The sequence below is a fragment of the Hypomesus nipponensis genome, chromosome 14, assembly GCF_054491055.1.
Source record: "Hypomesus nipponensis isolate SF chromosome 14, ASM5449105v1, whole genome shotgun sequence".
Taxonomy (NCBI): Eukaryota; Metazoa; Chordata; class Actinopteri; order Osmeriformes; family Osmeridae; genus Hypomesus; species Hypomesus nipponensis.
The window spans coordinates 20872035-20893459 of NC_140374.1; the positions used below are offsets into that span (position 1 = coordinate 20872035).

Sequence of the window (21425 nt, forward strand, 5' to 3'; positions counted from 1 at the left end):
TGCAGCTACAGCACCTGACCAACGCCTTACTACGCATTTCTGGTTTAAAATAATGCTGCAGTGGGTCTCCCCCCTCCTTAAGCAGAATGTTAATTGCACCAACATCCTATCCTACAAAATATGAATGCGTTTTCATGAACACACATTTTCACAGTGTAAAAAAAGGCAGGAAGATGACACTGGACCAAATAATATTGTTCTACACCAAGGTCATATTTGAATACCATTCCACCACCGAACAAATCTGAAATCCACTCCGCAGACATTGAAAAGGGTTTGGTCCTTAACAATTGCATGATTCAGAAACACACACTGCTCAAGTTCCCTGATGGTGATATGTCCTTGTGTTTACGCAGAGACCTCAGATCACCCCACGGTTGTCTACAATCCTGGGACACAGGTGTGGGGAGGGGGGGGATGGAGTGGAGGACCCCTCCTGCTCCGACCGTGTGGCCAGACAGAAGCCAGGCTGGAGGAGCTTAGGCACGTATTTCAAGGCACACGGCCCCTATAGAAGATTTATTTATTTAGATTGCCAGATGGGGACTGGATTCGGGTTTTAATTAACACTATCCTTCACCATGCTCCCAACCCCTTCCTCCCAGATGATGTCAGAAGCACCTTTCAAAGTGAGCAGACACTCTCAGATTAAAGCACCTGACAGGTAGACCCTTAGAAGCCTTAGACTGTGTTCATTAAACACCTTCCTCACAACCAACCCATATCTTTCCCCACCGTTTGGAACGCCGATGACTGATGTGGTTTGCAGTTACACTGCTCAAATAGAGAAAACACAAGCACCTTGAGCTGGATAGAGAAAATGACAATGCAAACTATGATATTTGGATTTGCTTTTTGCCTTGGTTTCTGCCTTGCTTTCTGCCTTGCTTTCTGCCTGCTGTGACAGGCAAGTCAGTAAGCTTCAGCACACATGACTCATCACCATGGTTGCTCAAATGCTCTGCTAATCATGTGCAATACTGTGAAAAGAAATGCGAGATCTGCCAGTGTCAATCACAAGACAAGGTAAATAATATATTTTGAGTCATCTCATTATTTGAGCCTACCAATTAAAAAATGTTTTAAGTCAAACACTGATTTTTTGCTTCTTGTTTACTTGACCTTACGCCTTCACATGCATCAACCGACATGCTAAATTGGAGAGCAGAGGTAAAGTTTAAACAATTGATTTTTCCCAGCTCGATGCATATGTTCCTCATTGGGTATAATAAATTGCTGGTGTAGTTTCTGCCCCACGCGCACTGACCCCCAACGGTCTCTATGTGAATTGCTTTCAGTGTGTGTTAAACGAGCCGTGGCCATGCTGCAAGGGTGTTACCTTTCACACTACGGCTGGTGCTGTAATCCGCTGTCTGGCCGTGTTATGTCAGACGCGTGCCTTTGTGTTGGGTTTGATTGAAGATGCCTGGTCTGACTAATTGATCCCTCAGCAGCAGAGGTGCTATAACATAGGACTGGGGGTGGTAATGTTTGGACTGGAGGCCAAGTCATGTGACTAGCATGCGGCCAACCAGCCATTCAGAACCAGAGGCCAGTTCAGCCTAGACAATGCTGACAGATGGTGACATGAGAACATGAATGATTGAATAATTTACTTTTAAATTGTATGCATAATATAAGACAGAATGATTCACCGTAGCTACTACAAAGAAGTATGCCGTTATGTTTAAAAAATAATAATAAGAGTCACATCTCATGCCATATTCCACAAATTCAACAAATACTAATTAAGCAATATATTTGGTTTAATGTATTGGAAGTTTTTCTTCAAATGTTTTCAAAATAATTCGTAAAATCCTTTATTGCAGATTGAATCAAATGTATTAATGAGTATCAGTGCTTAAGGGAGGGGCAAGAAATGAAGTCTGCCCATTTTACTGGAAAGCAAAGTACTTTGTTAGTTTCCTAGGCAACACATGATGCCACCATCTGTCATGATTGTGCTTGTTGATTCCTACTTCCTGTATTGCTACCAGTACAGAAGAAACACACAATTTATGTAATGAATATTAAATGAAAGGTAGGAGACTATAGACTAAACACTGTAGACTATGTAAATATAAATGTTTTAGAAAGGCCCAAAGACTGGTAAATGAATAAAGGGGGTATTCAACAACACTGAGTGGCACAGTAAAACAATCACTGTAATTCATATAGGAGGTCTCCCCATATACAGAGGCCTTTCACATCAAAACCTCCATCTGCAGCCTTCAGTGTTTTCAATTCTCCCAGCATTTCCTCTTTCAATGATGACCATTCTTCATGTAATGACCTAAAATGGTTCTTCAGTGTATTGAAAGTTATTCCTTTGGCAAATGTTTGAACCCATTCTCCTTCATCTATATCGTACTCCATTTGGGAAGCCCACTCTTTCAGGATGTTACAGTAGGCCATCCTGAATTTCAAAAACTGCTGGGAAATATTTATCAAGAGTCTAATGGGTAGTGTACAGCACATATTGTGAAATAACCTATTGTTTCGCAACAACCAGTCTACAAGCTTGTCTTCTGAAACTCCTGAAAAGTTATTAGCCGTGTCGTTTTTCCTTGACAACAAAGCAACTGCGATGACCTCAGAGAGATTGTCAAGCTTGCCACAGTTCTTAAGGACAGAGTCCAGGAATCCGTCTCTCTTGTCCACGTCGCTGTCCATGTTGTTCAGTGTCTCGAGCCTCTCTAGAAGCATCGTGCCTTGTACCTCAGCCTCAGGACCAACGTCTGTCTGTCCGCTGTCAATAGCACTGAGAACCTTGCATGCAGATGTATACTCAAGGACACGGACGCATTGTCCAGTGGCTTCCTGGCAGTCGTTTCCAGTAGTCTTCCAAGAACTGGAAGTGTCAAATAGCAATTTTAATAGACAACTGGGAAGCGCGGGATTTTTCAACAACGTCGTGAGCAACAATTGTTGACACTGGGACAAGCGAGCAAATGTGACGTCGCTGTAGACTCCTTGGAAGGCAGCTCGTAAGCGGTCATTTGTCACCTGCAGTTGTTTTTCTATCATTTTCCTGACGACAGGATTTGTGTGAAACCTTGAATACAGGTGTTCACAGTAACGACTCCACTGAAAGGCCCTGTTAATAGTTTGTTGATCCCATTCTTTTACTCCGTCGGTCTGAGTAACAGCGAGGAGGTCGGCGATTCTTTCCAAGTTTTTAAGAACTGCCTCCATGTGGCGCTCTCTGCTAAATAAAACATGTGCATGAGGGTCCGGTTCTTCCAATATTTCGAGTCTGAGAGTTGCCTTCAGACTTCCGTTAGCTCTTGGTCATATATTTTCCTTGAAAAAAACGACTTAATATATGTTCTACGTGCTGTCCTTTGAGGCACTTTTTCTCTGTTCAGCATTTCCTCAATATGAAGTGCCACGGAAGTTCCGAGATAGTTGTCCATTCTTTCAAAATAAAAGTCTGTTAATAAGTCTTCCTCTAGGTCCTGATATCAACACAAAAGTTATAGATTCGATTTACACAGTACATCAGATACCTATTATTATAGTTATTATAAATACAAATACTGACTGTCTTAAGACAAACCCGTTAAAAGTTTTAGCTTGGATACTCTCAAATTCTTATCTTCTTAACTATTTAGCATAGTTAAATAAAATGAAAATGTAAATGAAAACACAACTATTCAAATTGAATGTGTAAGAGTGGATCAAGTAAATATTCTTTACTTCGCTGTACAGCTGCTGAACGGGTGAACAGACTGCATATGCAAGCTGCCTACTCATGTCAAACTGAGGCAACGCGAAGAGCTGCTATAGGGGAGGAACGCATCCAGCATGATCAAACTTCCGTCCCATTGGCGTTGCAGATGAATCATTCGTCTCTGCAGTTTGCACAAACTTCTGACAGTTACATTACCTATGCCTATCTGCCCTGGGCCACTGTTCTCCAAGACTGACTCGAGGATCGGTAACATATCAGTAGAGAAAAGCATGAATATAGAAACACCGGAGCACAGAGGACTCACGGAAGGACGGTCCGCATCTAACAGTTCAAAAGCAAAGGGTGAGTGGAAGATCTCCGAAAGCTCATTACAGATTTGTTTGCCACTTCTACTCTATGCCTGTGTTTTCATATTTATTGTGTTTTACTAAGATACACGTGATACCTACCATGGGTATAATTATTGCATTTGCATTTGTTTTGAGGTTTCTGAGGTGCTTTTAAATAAAAAATAGATATATTATTTACTACTTTTACAAAAACAACCACAAACAAGTTAATCACAATTGAAACATTTCAGAGCTTGATCAAGTTATTTTCATGGCTATACTTCTGCAATGACTTATCTTATAGCCTACATTGGGCAGAGGACTCAATTATGCAAATAGTTTAAACTTTCACACAGAGCAGCCTTGTTTTTATTTTGGAATGTCAATGACTAACCCTCAAGTGCCAAAATGTTTTTTTTCTGTATTAACTCTCTGCAACTTTCTCACAACTTTGACCTAATTCAATGCCCCCCTCCCCCTCCTCCTCCCCCTTTTTGATATGAGGTCAGGCTTTAGTTTTTTTTTTTTTACTCTTATTTACAATAGGATTAAATTACTCTTGTGGCTTCTTTATTAGTTGTTGTAAACATAGAAACTTTACACAAAGGGACAGCTTTGAAAGTTTACTGCCCTTTTTAAAATGAGATACACAATGACAGGAGACACCAGGACTGGAGTGATGCACTGACCAACAGAAAAGAGAATCTGTTAAACAGTATATTGTGTGTGTATTATTTATTTTCATTCAATTTATGATAACATAAATGAACAGTTTTCTTAATATCTGATCATTATCATATTCAGCCTCAGCCTGCCTGTCAAATACCCTTGCAAAATGTTGTCTAGGTGTACATCAGCACAGGAGCAGTCAGTTCTGAATGAAACTCAGTAACTGTTTACAAATACTAAAAAGAGACACATTAGCTATTGTGTGAAATAGCAATGAAAGTGTATTTTTCAATGGCAATTGCACATTGTAACATGATGTCACCTATCAGTCAGTGTTCCACCTATAAGCTAAATGGTCCCTGCTGAATAGACAGGTCACTTATAGATCCGTTTTCTCTTGTTAAGGGGAGGGGAGCAAAGTCCAGCCAGGGTTCTGGGGACAGGGGGAGTTCATGACTCAGCATTCAAGATTCACTATCAGATTTCTGCAGTGAAATGATCTGGAGCCAACTGTTGTGTGATGTGTTTGCATTAAACAAGGTCATGAAGAGGTCTGCAAGGGGACTTTAAGGTATTTTAAGAACTGATGTGACTAATGCAATTATGTATTTTATAAAGGCATGACCACAATGTGGTTGTTGGCCACACGCAGAATTGTGTATTTTTCTGCAAAATTAAGACAAAATTCATGACGTGGTTTTTGTTTGCGATTCCCTAAAGAAAAGTGGCATGAGAAAGGACAGGAAAAAACTCTATGGCACCACATTACATGCTTCTGAGCCAAGATTAGCTATTATTTGATTACAGATTACAGCTTGTAATCACAGAAAAATGTGAAACTAAATATTGCCGAAGTACTGTATAGATAACCAATTTTGCCTTTTTTTTTCTTCCCCCTGACATATATGTATTGACTACTTTGGCTGTTGACAGACGATTCTATTGTGAGAGAGAAGGTTTGCTCTGGGCCTTGTCAGGCTTTCACCTCAGTGGATGTGGGAATGTGCCACTCATATGTCATTAGTCTACTCTGGTGCCTGTGATGTGTGTAGGGTTGTTGTTTTCAGAAAGACTAGCCCACAAGGTCCTTGGTTTCCTGTTTTCACTGGGGTGTAACAGCAAGGTGTACTGTCCTACAGGTCTGTAGTCAAGTCCAATGCCCAAGGGGCTAATGGAATCCACAAATATTTGTATTTGTATTTCAGTCATGCTCTTAAAATGTCTTGCTCCTTTCAATTGTCATCTGAGGATATACTCATTTATATGTACTTTTCTGTTGCATTGCAGCTGTTCATTCAACTAGCATATGTGAGACTGACCAAACATGTCTCAGTCATATTGTATGCACTAGGCAAGCCTACTAAATCAGTGTGATAGCAGTTTTACATCGCTGTTTGCTCATGGCATTCTGCATTGAAGCATCCTCCTGCTACTATATTTACTTACTGGGGAGAATGTGCTGTACAGTACATCAGAAAGTGCTAGCACGAGCCTGGGCAGTAGGGGACCCGTGTAGTAGATTCCAACGCAAGGATCCAAGCTCCTTCAGAGCCTTTATGGAGCTGAATGGACTTGGGTTGTGTTGGGTAAATGAACAGGTTGTTATTGAGGTTATAATGGACCAGAGTAGTGTGAAGCCCAGCTAATACAGGCTAATGTCTGTCAGGGGAAATGAATGGGAAATTATCAGGGAATGGCAAGCTTCACATGTGCAGAGACCTCTGGCAACCTGTGAGCAAAATAAATATTATACCCATGGAAAAGTCAACATGCTTCTGCTCACAGTATGTTTTTCTATACAGGACTTATGGTGCATATATGGTGACAGCTAGTCTCATGAAAAACAACCAATTCCTGCAGAAAGAGGTTTTCGTAGTCACTGTGCCATCTGCACTGAGAACGTAACCCAGCAGAACAGTTGGTAACATTCTTGTGATGTCACCATCTTGTCTCAATGTTAAAGTCTTCTCACATCTTTATGTCACAGTCACTTGCAAAAGTGAACAAGCCTCCTGTCCCACTCTTTGGTCTGAAAAAATAGACATTGTTGGGAGCTGTTGATATTTCCCCTCTGATCATTCACCTGGTCATGCTGTGCATCTGGTTTCCTGCTGTGCCGTCTGACACTCATAGTCTCCTCACTCACTGACTCAAAGTTTTCAATCCACACATTGTTGGCCATTGAACAGAGGAAGATATTGAGAAAATTGAACATATCATGTTTCATCGAGCCGCTTTACCGCTCTCCTGTGATGTCTGAGGAAGTGGAGGTGATATCATGCTGTAATGGTTGACCTCTGGATCGGGTTGCACTCTCTGCAGCATGGGAACCCTTTCTGTTCTCCCTGTCAGTCTGTGAGATAGAAGTCCTACTGTACTGTGTTGGCAGCTATGAAAGGAAGCCTGTTCAGGGTGGGAGATAGGAATAGGAACCAGGCTGAGAATGTTCTGTGTCATTAGGTGTGCTGTAAACCACACCAGGCCCAGAGCAGTGAAAGCAGTGATCGTTCTCATCACTCCGAGTCCACTCTGATGCTCTTTAACACAGTGAGACCAGCTCAGCTCAGGCGTCTTTCTAAATGGGTTCACGTCCACCGTGTCAACGTTTTCTTCCATGAACTTGGTCTATTATCGGACACCGAAGTGACCATTTCTTTTGACATGTACAAACCAGACGGCCATTCTTCTACAAACCCATGTGTTTTTTGAGGGTAAAGCTCAGTGTTTGGAGCATTTGATTGCAGATCAAGTGGTTGCAGGTTCAAATTCCTCCTATATTGTGTGCTGCTTTGCATAAAAGCATATGCTAAATGAATATATTATTATTATTATTACCGGTACTCATTTAAATGTAGTCATTTAGCAGACGCTCTTATACAGAGCGACTTACAGTAAGTACAGGGACATTCCCCCGCGGCAAGTAGGGTTAAGTGCCTTTCACGGCCGAAAATCGAACCGGCAACCTTCGGATTAACAGCCTGATTCCCTAACCGCTCAGCCATCTGACCCCAATACTCTTGATTTGTCTGATTTCTTCTCTTCCTCCTTATTCCCCAGGCCAGTGTTAGGCGAACCATGTGCAGCTCCCTGAGTCCGAAGCACCCCATTGGCCCAGGCCTGACAGACATGCAGCAGTACAGCCAATGGCTGGCCAGCCGGCACGAAGCTAGCCTGTTACCCATGAAGGAGGACCTGGCTCTCTGGCTCACCAGCATGCTCGGTGAGATCCACTACCACCGCCTTCCGTTTACTGTAGCTTTCAAAAAGAAATGATCCTAAAAGTAATTTTATACCAGTACTTGTGTCATCCTCAAGACCCTTAATGGTGTTTCCCCGATGATATCTAATAAGCATTGTCAATGAATAATGAACACAAATATTTGTGTCAAGGTGTCAAAGCCAGTTGAATTGGATTGCCAATAGACCTGAGTACGGTTACGGTCCTGTTACTGTGCCTGGTTCAGGAAGACATGTGGCTGATTTGCACAGCTAAAATACATCCTGTTCAAATATTTACATTAAACAAAGGAGATGAGCTCTGAGATGAACTATAGCTATTCTTAGGTATTCCTTATTGTAAGTGGTGTCTAGATAAAAGGCTGTTTACTTTGATCCTGCCTTGGCTTCTACCGGATTTTGTTGTATTACTTTGGTGGGTCCTCAGGGGGTTTCGGGTATTGATCCGAAGCTTCATTACGAACAGCAAATGAGACCAGAGTAGGGAGTGACTCCCGCTCTGACACCAAACCTAATTGACTAATGGGTGTCGTTAACAGCACCTAGTACTATGCACAGGCAGTAATCTCACATGCATGTTGTGTTTCGTCTGTAGCTTGCAAGTTGATTGCAAAAAAAAAAAAAAAAAATCCAACCGATTTAGTTCTAATTTATTGAGCATTCTAACTCTGATCCTCATCCCTTATCACTATCTGCCCTGCTCTGCATCTGCTGGGCATGTCTGTTTGCGCTGGCAGCCACCAGTGTTCTGTCAAGGGAGGAGTGTGGGTAGCTCATGAAAATAAAGGCTGTGCACACTGTGTATGTAGTCTTGCACAACCAGCAGGTCTGCAAAAGCTCAGCTACTGGTTTTCCCAAGAACAATATACTGTATATTTCCATAGAGGGAGTTGGCATTTGTGTTTTGACGATTTGTCTTTACAAATAACATCTGAAAAGGTCACAAATCCTATAGTCTTGTCTTGTAAATAATTGATTGTGGCACACATATGGAAGGGCTAGTTATGACTGGGAGGGAATGTTTGTGGTTGGTGGAATGCTTACTTTATTGTGGGTGCACAGGAAAGTATATAGATATAATGAATGATTAATACTGTATATTGGTAGAGAGAGTTGCTTCATTACATAGATTGTCACATATATGTTGTGATTGGAAGATTGCTTTGGAGCTGAAATGTTGTTAGCTTAACCATAGGTTAGAATATTATTTGTAAAAATACTAGTCATGGTTATGTCCCCTGTAGGATTCATAAACATTACCGTGGGGCAGAAAGGGGTACATTTTCCTTCTCTAGTAAAAAGGAGCGGATAGCATGAGAATAAGGTAGAAACTTAGAGGGTATTTCCCAAGCTCTCAATCTCTGCTCCTCTGGGCTCAATTACCACATTTGGAACTCATTAAACATCCAACCCCCACCCCCCCCAGCCCCCTCCTTCTATTAGAAAAAGAAAAGAGATGAGAAAATCACTCTAGTTTCTTTCCACAGACACCCCCTGCCACCACCTCCTATTTCAGAATGATCTAACTGAAAAAGAATGGCCGTCTGGAAGCCAGTCAGCTGCAGAGCCCACATGTTGATCACTGTTCTATCTCTGCCAGTGTGTGATAATGAAGCATTACTGTGCAAAATCAGATGGCCCCTGTTCATGTGCCTTAGCTAGCTGACTCTGTTAGCCTGCAGGGACTTGTATTCAGCTATCATCCCTGTTCTCTTGGCCATGTGCTACAAACAGTTGGCCACCACTTGACGTTTCTAAAAGCCCTTCATTACTCTTTGAGAATATCTAGAATCTTTATGATATTTTTATTCATTAATAGATTTAAAGGTTTTGTGTAAACTGAGGCAATATTGTATTTCAATTTGCCATATGCAGATGTTGTTTTGGTAGGCATGTGCTTGCAGAGTAGACCATTTGACCAACTTTACCTGTAAGTTTCAATATTTATAATGTTATTGTCAGTCATTTTACATCAAGCAAACTAATTGTACTGTTTGATACATTGTTACCGAGTTACTGTCAATTCAAAAGCAGGTTTTTGTGTGGAAATATGTCTGCTGTTTGACAGGACTAGTCTCTTCACCTACACAGGTGTGGAGATCACTGCTGAGGGCTTCATGGATCGTTTGGACAACGGCTTCCTTCTGTGCCAGCTGGCTGAGACACTGCAGGAAAAGTTCAGGAAGAACAATGACAACCTACCTGGCCCTGGCAACGGCAAGGTACAGGTCCACCGAGACAGAGTCAAGCTGGGCATAGTAGCAGGGTGCGAATTACGGGGGGGTTAGGGGGGTCTGACCCCCCTAATTAAGACTTGGACCCCCCCAAAAGAGATAAAAACAACAGGTCGGGGGGGGGGGGGGTCTGACCCCCCTATTTAAAACTTAGGCCCCCCCAAAAGAGTTCAAAACAACAGGTCGGGGAGGGTTGACACACACCCTGGAGAAGAAGTTGACCCCCCCGCTTGTCATTGTATAATTGTGTAATATTAGCATCCCTGTTGCTATTGCTTTATACCAAGTTTTTTTTTGAGCAAGTACAGTTCAAACTAACTTCTCATCACAGCGAATATGTCTCAACCATCCTCTTGAATTACAGTCTAGGAATCTTAGGAATGCAACCACCCGTGAGGCTTCTTTTTACCTCCTGATTGACAGTCCATCTCCCAGGGTTGTTTTGGTCTATATTTTTGTACAATTACAATGGAATTTTGAACCCTGACAAAACATGACTCACTAGACAGTTAATCTTACTGGTCTCACTCTCTTCTGGCTTGTCAAACAAACCAAGGTATCCTCCTTCAAAGATAACCGTTGCAGTCTGTTCTGTTCTCATGAGATGAAAAGCTTGGAGATTCTTGCGTAGCCTGTATTGACATTGTACTGTTGACGTAAACTGTTAGTTACCCTTTTTTATGAAGCCCCACTCCACTTTTGAAGTGAAACAACTGAAAATGTTATTATAGCCTTAAATTTAACATCAGGATTTAACTGATTTATTAACTGCTCGTTATGTATTATACCAGGGTAGAATATTTCTGAAGATTTGATTCGGCTATTTGTCTATCTTTCACATGGTACCATTGCCCAGGACACACACACAACACACACACATACACACACTCTAGTTTTATGTTTCCCTTCTCTGTAGTCCCACATTTGAGTAGCCTGCCATGTGCTTCCTGACAGCAAGACAATGTACCTTCTTATGGTTTGTTAAAACTGCTGAATATGCTGTTTTATAAGGACCCATTCAATGGCAGAAATGGTTATTATTTCAAAATAAAATCCCAGGTGGGTAATTTTTAGAGCCTGATGTATGTTGTAAATTATTGAATATATGTTTTGGCCGTGGTCCTACCACATAAGGACCTCCATAATTGATTGCCCTTTTCTGATTGCCAACTAGGCTATTCTATGTGACACTGGTACAGCACCGAACAATACCTACTTTATGTCATTATTGGTTATTCTACAAAACACATTGGTAAATGTTCCCTATTGGGGATATGCAAAACGCATAGGGAAAGGTTGGAAGCATTACCAACCATTTTTTAGCTCAATACAAACTCCTCATGGCAGTGAGGTAGTTAACAGAGGATACCTCAAGACTTAACCCAATAGAGCTAAGTAGTTTACGGCTAACCAAAACCAGTTTACTAATAAAGAATAGCTTGGCTGTGTCTGATGCGTGTAGTTTTACCGAGATGTAGTATTCAGGTCCTCCATTGGCTTTTGGACTGACCTCTTGCCTGAAATCTAATTTGCTGATTGAGATTGGGTCAGCAGTTACCTTGACTGTTTACTTGTTGGGAGTTTGGCAAAACCATTCACTGGTGATCCATCCAGTGACTTATATCGCTGCGCTATTGTTACCGCTATTGTTACCACTATTGTTACCGCTATTGTTACCACTATTGTTACCACTATTGTTACCGCTATTGTTACCACTATTGTTACCGCTAACTACATAACTCAGCATGGCTATATCTTGTTTTTGTTTTTTGTGATCACGTAACACTGGAGAGGTGTATGAATGTATAAATGAGAATGCAAAATGCATTAATCAGCAGCTGGAAGGGTTGTCCAAGCTGTCTTAAAGACTGCCCTATTAGCTTCATGAGGCATAGCTTCTACATTTACATGTATGCATTTAGCAGATGCTTTTATCCAAAACGACTTAGAAGAGAGAGTTTTACAAAAGTGCATAGGTCACTGATCATAACAACGAGATAGCCCCAAACATTGTGGGTAGCAATGTGTGTAAGTCAAAGGCATGCTGAAATGAACAGTCTTGAAGCAATATACTGTGTAGTCAAACTGTATGTTTCAATGACTGAGGGGTAAAGACCGTTTTTCCCGAACGCTGGGCGTGATTACACTAATCACAATCCTGAGAAAGTGGAAGGGGAGCAATAGGCTCTATTGTTGAGCCTTTGGTTCTTCCAGTATTGATGTTTGCCTGCAGACTTTAGTGAGCCGCAGATGGTGGGTCTCCTGATCCCAGTGTTAGTGTAGCAGCACAGATGTGAGGAAATACTTGAGGTCAACGGCCGTGGGACCAGGAAGAGCCTGCTAGAATACAGGGATCTATTGATCTGGGAGACCATGGAGGAAGAAGAGACAAAGTCTTCTCAAAGCAGCTCTGAAATGTATAGAAAAGGTTGTAGGAAAGGAGTGTTAAGATATTTGTTTGGGAGAATATAAATTGATTTTATCTCCTTCAAAGCTAAAAGAAAGGAAACCTATTTTGTATTACGCTTTTTTTCTTTATCATGAACGTTTTGCAATAAAGCTCTTGTAATTGAATCAAGTATGAGAAATTGAACACACTGTACATTACGTTCAGTAACTGTGCCGTTTCCCCAGTTTTCACCATAAATCTTCTAACTTAACTCACACAGTGGCTACAGCTATTTATACTTTAAAAGAGCCCATCTAGTCAAAGCGGTTTTAGGCAGCTTTGAAGTCCCATCATTATTGGAGTTGTGTCATAAAGAGAGTGGGTCTAAATGATTCCAGAAGGAAGAGTTGATGAATTATTAACTGTTGCTGTTGAAAGCTACGATTGAACCTCTCGTCGTAACAGTAATCCTCTAGCAGAGAGATTTCACTCTGCAAGAGCAACATACAATGTGTGCTCAATGTGAAAGCTGTCTTTCATTTGTGTTCACTCGTGGTTATACAAATATAACATCAATCTCATATGAATGCATACATAGAGTATACTGTAATAATTGCCGGCCTTTTAGGTTACAGTTGCTTTACCTAAATATAGCCCTAAACTGTATTTTTCAGGCTGGTATGTTTTGAAATTAACCAACAAAAAATGTAAGGCTAAACTAGAGCCACTTTGTGAACATATACAAGCTAAAAGATATATCAACTCTTCGCCGGATGTATTTATTGAGTGACTAATGTACTTCATCATTGTATTAGTTACAGTTTTCAAGAAATTACTTCAAGGTGTCTGCTCTTTATTGTTGGTATTATTAGTTTATGTCCTTTTAACCCTAACCTCAACCTCTGAAGGTAGGCTTGACAGATATCCAGTAAGTGGCTACGTCTGCACGTGTGCCACTAGCTAAGAGATGTGCCTGTGTGGACAACACCATTGTCGGAGGAATTCAAGATAGTGGAGCAGTAGAACAGATTCCACAGTCAGGAGTGAACTGGAAAGAAAGGAAAATTCCCCACAAAAGACAGCATTTTTCCAGCATGACCTCATTGTACCTTTCTCCCTGCTCAGACTCACACATCCTGTATAAAACCACAGCGAGGCGCATGAATCTCCCAGTCCACCCCGCGCGGGGATCTGCTGCTGTGTGATTTGATCCTAAATCATAGCAAGCCTGGTAAAGAAGCCCAGGGTCTCTTTTACCGCCATCTACCATATTGATCTGTGAACGGAAAAGGGACTTGATCCTGAGCTGAAACGAGAGCCTGGACAGATGGAAAATACATCAGTGCAGACACAGGGGGATATATTCTGATGGAAATGCTGGGGGTTGGGTTCAGTGGCCCCGATTGGTTAACTCGGCTTTCTCTTCTCAGAGAAAGGAATTGTCAAAAACAAGTATATTAGCTTCTGCACAATGCAACTGCCTACCGGACAGCTCCATATCCATCCTATTAACCTGATTGTTGTTGGTGATGTTACAATAATAATCTCAACCCTAATCTCTCCCCATCTCTACCAGGCTATTCCCTGTCGTAGGATACCGTGCAGAGCGAGTGCACCCTCCGGGTCCTTCTTTGCCAGAGACAACACAGCAAACTTCCTGGCTTGGTGTCGTGAGGTTGGCGTTGGAGAAACCTGTTTATTTGAGTCTGAGGGGTTGGGTATGTATTGTTATAGATCTGCCTTAAGTTTTTGGGGTGAAATTAATTATTGAGGTCTGGAAAATTGCCTATTTGTAACCTTTAATTGCCTCTTTCTTGTCGCTCATATCCTGTTCCTGTCTAATAAAACAGTGGTGTCATTAGGTAGCAAGAGCAAAAAGCTGTCAGAGACGGAGTTAGCAGAGGATACAGGCCGGAGTACAAACTGTCAGGTTTCACCATCCCTAACTTGTGTGGCCCACTCCTGTCACAAGGACAGAAGGAGAGACCCAGACTGCTGTCTTGGACTGCAGAGGTGGGAGCAAGAGGCACAAAAGCATCTCTTACCAGTCTGAATGGTCTCATTATGCTTGTGGAGGACTAGGCTTCCTTTACTTCACCAACACTGTCCCATGGCCCTCTGTCTCCATTACCCAGGAGACAGGCTGTCCTCCAACTCAGATACCAACACACCCCTTTCCTACACACACAATACCTGCTCAACACAGCAGCACACTGTGATGTCTGAGGCTGTTTTGGTTTACCAGATGACTTTGATACCTCGCATCTTAAACCAACGTTTATCGACAGATAAACTAGAAAGGGAAGCATGGAGGGGAAGGGTGGAGTTGGAGAAAGTAGGCCAGAGCTATGTAAATGTATGCATCAGGGAATTTGCTGCTCTATTTTTACACTGACACACTCAGCGCAGGCTCTGCTGGGCGATTTTGAAGTAACAAGCCAATGATCGCAGCCTGAAATGCGTGTGAAAACACTGTCTTAAAAATGTTGTTAATTCATTCAGATGTACAGACAGGATCTTTCCCTTTTCCAGCTGATGTCTGGCTGATATTCACTGCTTCAATGCCAGATTGATCGGTTTGCACCCCCACTTGTGAATAACATAACAGTTCATAGAGGAAGACTGAAATCTAGAAAATCTAATAGTCTCCTCAATGTACAGGTGAAATAGGTGTGCTTGCACCTGAGGGACCGTTACTGGATGTGTCAGAAAGAGTGATTCCTTTGTTCTTTCTCTCTCCCCCTCTCCTCTCTGACGGATTGCACAGCATCAGTTGTAAGGTTTGCAGTCATTAGGTTTATAGCTTCATGGTGTGTGCAGTGTCACATGCAGCATGTTTATTTCCTCCACTCTCTTTGTGTAGTCTGAGATTTTGTGTTCAGTACATTGTCAAGTTCTACCAGAGGTTTGCTTCCCAGTCTTCATAGCATTTAGTTAAATCATAGTACCGTATTTTGTCATGGCTTAAATCTTTTACCTTCAGGTTTTTTTTTTTTTTCTCAAGGCCTGTTAAAATGTTTTGAATGATCCAAATAATACCACAGATCTTTTTTTTTGGTTCATTCAAATATGATTGGAATTAAATGTGTCTAATGATATATAAACTGTTATTATTTTCTATATTTTTAGAGCAATGTAAAGAGTTATTAATCTTAATTACTCTAAATCAAGATAATTCAGTTCCATCTGTTTGAATGCATGAAGCTGCTATTAGAACACTGAATATACTGTATTTCCTTTACACTTTGTTTTATCACATTCATCACCACTGTGTGCACTCATTAGAAACTAAATATGACATTACCATTGTTGCCTATCATAACCACTGGGTGTGAATAAGCATTTTGTGGGAATATATCTGATCAGATATCTGTCTTTCCCCTGTAGTTCTTCACAAGCAACCACGGGAGGTGTGCCTTTGTCTCCTACAACTGGGAAGGATAGCCTCTTGGTGAGGTGGAATATTCTTAAAAGTTGACGTGGAAATTACACATTTTTCCTGTCCTTCCTCAGAAGAGTCCTAAGATTCGGACTCTTCTGAAGTAAACGGAGTGATGACTAATGTTCTTCACCCAGGTACAAAGTGGAGCCTCCTGGGCTGATAAAGCTGGAGAAAGAGATTGAGCTGGAGGAGAAGGCCCCTCAACCTCCTGTCTCCCCTGTCTCCCCCTCCCCATCTCTCTCCCCCTCCCTGTCTCTCTCCCCCTCCCCATCCCCATCCCCATCCCCCTCTTCTACCAAGTGCTCGTCCAACAAGAAGAGTACAGGAAAGCTGCTGGACGAGGCTGTGAGTGAATCCGTCCAAAGCAAGAGTTTTCCTTGACCAATCTAATGATAAAAAAACGTATCTACTTCCATTCTTCTTTTGAAAACAAGCCTATGTTCTTACATGCTGCGGTCACTGCTAACTGGCTGTCTAGTCAGTCATGAAGTCTGTCATTATGAAGAAACTGTAGGTGTGTCTATGGCTGTGCATGTGTTGCAGGTAAAGCACATTTCTGAAAACCCCCCCTGCAAGTGTCCGAGTAAGTATTGTGTGGAGAGGCAGTCCCAGGGTCGCTATCGCGTTGGAGAGAAGATGCTGTTCATTCGGGTGGGTGCTGGCTCATGTTATCCCATTGGACGATAGCTATATTACGCAAGATGTCATGAAGGAACACATAGGATGTACTGTAGCTGAACTGCAGTAGTTTGAAAAATGATGTTGAATGGATGCAGATGGGATGTACATATACGCACAAGTCATCAAGAAAGTATCAAGTTGCCTCATTTGCTTCATTCATAATTTGCTCATTCGGAATTATGTATAAAAGCAAGTATGCTGTGTTTCAGAAGTACTAAAAAGGTTAAATTACCCTTAGAAATGCAGTTGAGGATTGCAGTGGTTTGAGGTGGACACCTATACCGTCCCCGTAGCAACCCACTGGACCCTTTAGTTCAAAGATTTTATGATTTAAGATTTTGGCTGAACTGTTTTTGCTCACTGCTTATTTATCGACTTCTCAGTTTTGGCTCGATCTTTTAGTTTTATGAGCTCCCACTAACAATCAGGTTTCTCTTCTCTGCTCCAACTCACATTTTCACTGACGCAGTCACACTGCGTACAGCAGTCTGTTGATATTTGGTCTACATGTGGGATGAAAGTCATCCTTTGTCTCTGGCAAGGCCTCTGTTGTTGGGAGATTTCATTTACTGGTAATAGTATTCCAGCAATGTGTCTGGACTGCACTGCTCACCCATTATAAGGAGATAATTGTCTTTTCCATTGTATGATACAATGGAAATTACTCCCCATATTCCAATAGAGCTTTATGAAATGTTTGATTCTTTTTATAATGTTACAGACTTTTGACTGAGTGATTAAGCACTAGGATCCAATACAATATTATGCAGAATTACTAAAGATTTCATTTGTACGCATTGCGATTTTTTGGCTTTTTGAAATATTTTGAAACGCAATCGGATGTGAAATGAAGGGTATTCCAATGGGTATTTGGAAAAGATAAGTAAAGAGACCAGAAGAGATGAGGAAGCATTTGTACTCCAGTGATCCTGGTTACTTGGCAACCCAGTAGCAGGATTCACACCTCTAAGAAGGAGCATTGTGTGCTCAAGATGTTTGAAGAATACACTTTAGGTCCTCTGCTGTTAGCCCACTGTACTTGCACGACGGATGGGTTTGTGTTCTTATGTAGAACTAAGAGCTAGAGAAATGTCATGGCTAGTTCATCTCAATATATCAAAATAACATCCACCACCTTAAGTCTAGCCCAAAGATATTCTGGATATTCCCTCTGTCTAATGGATGCACAGGGAAATGCATCCGACAATCTAGAAAATGTTATATCCAAGGTCCTACACTGTGCCTCAGTGGGATCCATGCTTTCATTATTAAGTTGTAGGTTTTCTGAGGCATTGTATAAGAGGTAAATATCTACATTCTTTGACTTCATGGCATTTTTTATCATTCACACTGTTCCTGTGAGTTGCCAAGCAACCAAGGACATATGCAGTCTTGTCACTTTGTATTTGCTTTTCAAGAATTCTCAGAATGCCTTTCAGAGGAATGGACATTGAGTGTCTACTGTCTAAGTTATTTGTGTGCAAGACACACAATTCCAGGAGGTCAACATGAGCATTCATCAGGGTCTCCATCCCTGTATGGTTCAATAAATAATTCAACTCAGAAGCTTCAATTAACATTCCCCCCAAATCTTCTCCTTTACAGCTCATACCAAAATAAAATGATGTTGTATGTTGACTAGTCAGAATCTTCAGGCAATAATGACAGAAGATCAAAATGGAACAGAATGACTGATATGATAAAGTGGTATTCATTTAACAGCTGTCACTAACTAACAGTTAGTGTACCGTGGCCATGGTATACTTGAACTTACATTAACACATGCCACCATATCAGCATGATCTGACCTCAAATTCAAATCCAGAAAATATACTTAGTAGAGTAAACTCAGGGGGTTTATACAGGCTACATGTATGAGGTCATCCGTATTTGATTCAGAGTTGTTAAATCAAGTATGTCCTTCAACATAAAGGCCAGGGTTAGAGAAGGTGAAACCCTTTAATCACAAGCAGTCAGCGATCTACCCGACCCTTTCAGCTCCCAGAGTAAATGAGAGGCTTGTACCTCCAGTTAGAGGTTAGAGTACCACTACATGGGCAGCTTGATGCTGCACAGAGAGCGTGGGTCCCCCTGGCCTCAGAGACTCTGCTGAGCTCAGTCGCCGGCTCAGTGAGATGGCGCTGGGGTTCTGGCTCGTGGTCTCGTAGAGCAAGTGATTGAAACCCTGTCTCCACCACAAGCCTATTACGTCCCCGGTCACATAGCCTGGGGGCCTGCTACTGCTGATTGGAGCTCCTGCCCTCCCAATGCCCTGTTGATTGATTCTCAGAAATGTTTGATGTTGTGAAGCTGTCAGGGGAAGCCTCTATGTTTTACCTTAGGTCTGTTCACTTCCAGCTCTTGTCGCCTTGCCGTGGTGGTTTTTTTGTTGGTATATTTTGAAATATTTATTTATCAGAATTGATTGTTTCATCACTTAGTATAACGGTGAGTTAAGAGGTGGTGAGACAGGGGGGGGGGGGGGGGGTGGTGGTGTGTGGGGGGTGGTGGTGGTGGTGTGTGTGGGGGGGGGTGGTGGTGGTGTGTGTGTGGGGGGGGGGGGTTGAATGCAGTGCCTCTGAGGAATGCAGGCATTTGAATTGCCAATGGGTGATAAATATGGCAGAGCAATTTATTTCTTCTGCTATTGGACTAGGATGTTACCATGGTTCCCAACTCTGAGAATTCAGTGTATGTAACAGGCTGGGGAAAATTCAGGTCTGTAATTAAAAAGGCGTGGATGAAATCTAAAATATATTGCTAATAAAATGCAGCCCTCTTAGCCCCACATAAATTCATGGTTAACCACAACATATGATTTATACATACAATTTTCAGTGAATAACACAAAAAAAGCCAACTCCAGAAGCTTGTAATTTTAGAGAACAGAGTAACAGAGACTCATTTACAGTAGTACATTGTGCTTTCATCTAATTTTGTGCCAACTTGTACATATATTGTAAACATGTACAATATATGTACAACTTGTACACATTTCCTTCATAATCCCTGGTCTTCACCGCCCCTAAGCAGTCAAGCAGACTGGACAGTGTTAAACTGTGGTTGCTAGTTTCCAGCTTTACCATGGTAGCAGTTGTAGTGAGATATAGAACTGTTTCCTACTGATTGTAGTCGGTAAGAGAATTCCAGATCGGCTATCAAAACCCAACATGCTTAGTGGCTCATTGATCTTACACTCAGGGGTGCCACCAGGAATTAGGGTTAGGGTTAAAAAAAATAATTGGGCCCCCCCTGTGCAGCTGTTGGTGATTTGTACATGCAAGTGTGCATGCAGTATGCAGTTCACTAGTTGATGCAATATTTTTGGGGCCCAGTCAGGGGCCCTTGGAATTGTCCCCCCCCCCCCTCCCCCCCTTATACGGCGCCCCTGCTTACACTCAAGATTTATCTTACACACCCACGCAAATTACATTTGCTCAACGTGTATGCTTAGCAGCCATTTCTAACCCTAGCTTGTATGTATGTAGCCTAGTCCTGCTGTCATCAGCGGCGGTAACAAGGGCCATTTAAAAGCGTGTCGATCGTGAGTTTGACTCAGCGCTGTCCTGTTGCCTTCCTGTAGATGCTGCACAACAAACACGTGATGGTTCGTGTTGGGGGAGGCTGGGAGACCTTCGAGAGTTACCTGCTAAAACACGACCCCTGCCGCATGCTTCAATTTTCCCGCGTAGATGGCAAGACCTCCCTTATTGCCAGCAAGTTGCCAAATATAAAGGACCTTACTCCCGACAGCTACCTGGTGATGGCTGCCCACTACCGCGGTAAAAAGTGAAGACGTTAAACATTGTGAGGGCATTCAGACGATTAGGTTGGGCAAATGTACCCCCTATTTTGTATGACGATGCCATAACGGTGACATCGAAGTTACTGCATCCCTAGGCAGCAGCCTTGTGTTATTACGGTCACTAGTAGCCTACGTACATTTTCCAGCATAGGAGCTTATTATGCAACGACCTTCACAATGATGTCCAGCCTGGGATCAAGATCTGGTTCTACAAATAACCTTTAATATAACATTTAGTTTACTTTACGCAGTTTAACTCATCGTTTGGTATGGCTGCTGTGTGGATACTGATCTGATTTGGTTGTGTGCAGTTAGACAGACACTAGTTTTACATGTTATTCCAATTTCCAAACCACTGTTCAGTTGATTTGAAGGAGCTTGCTTCATTGTCAGATAGCTTCTTAGTTCAGTCTTCATACCAAAGACCTCTTTGTGGTGTTCATCCACAAATGTATATGTCATTATTACTATTATTATTATTATATCCCTCTTTACTAACAATATGGGGAGCAATACATAGAATGTTTACATGCTACTTTGGATTTTTATACATTTCCTATTTTCTGTACTGATCTGTAATCATTTTCCTTCCAGTAGTTTAATTCTGTTTTCCTTTTTCGAACCCAATATGCTTTGTTGTAAGATTTATTTCTGTGAAAATAAAAATGAGACAATTTCCTAAACAGTATTTATATCAGTAAGTTTATTGTATTTACTCTTACACATTATGCATAATCATATCACCTACAACTGTACCAGAATATGAATACATGTATTGAGTCAAAATTGAGTTACAATTACAAATCATTAAAATCTGATTTCAGCATTGACTTATTTTGGCAGACAAATATTCATAATTTTTGATTCACTGCAGCAGTCATGTATTTTTAATCAACTACTGACCCCATGAGGTAAGAAACAGTAGTGTAAATTATTTTTGAAAAG

General features: G+C 41.6%; 2 protein-coding genes across 2 annotated transcripts; one reads left to right on the plus strand and one right to left on the minus strand.

Moving 5' to 3' along the window:
- Positions 1 to 1674: 1674 nt before the first annotated feature.
- Positions 1675 to 3386, minus strand: fancf (FA complementation group F). Its single transcript, XM_084673323.1, has one exon. It carries the CDS (start codon positions 3193 to 3195, stop codon positions 2161 to 2163), a length of 1035 nt encoding a protein of 344 aa, XP_084529449.1. The 5' UTR covers positions 3196 to 3386; the 3' UTR covers positions 1675 to 2160.
- Positions 2521 to 21168, plus strand: gas2a (growth arrest-specific 2a). The gene is made up of 9 exons (XM_084673324.1): positions 2521 to 2987; positions 3712 to 4036; positions 7750 to 7912; positions 10021 to 10151; positions 14129 to 14270; positions 15940 to 16003; positions 16129 to 16339; positions 16538 to 16645; positions 20259 to 21168. The coding sequence occupies exons 3-9, from the start codon at positions 7768 to 7770 to the stop codon at positions 20466 to 20468; spliced, it is 1011 nt and encodes a 336-aa protein (XP_084529450.1). The 5' UTR covers positions 2521 to 2987; positions 3712 to 4036; positions 7750 to 7767; the 3' UTR covers positions 20469 to 21168.
- The last annotated feature ends 257 nt before the right edge of the window (positions 21169 to 21425 follow it).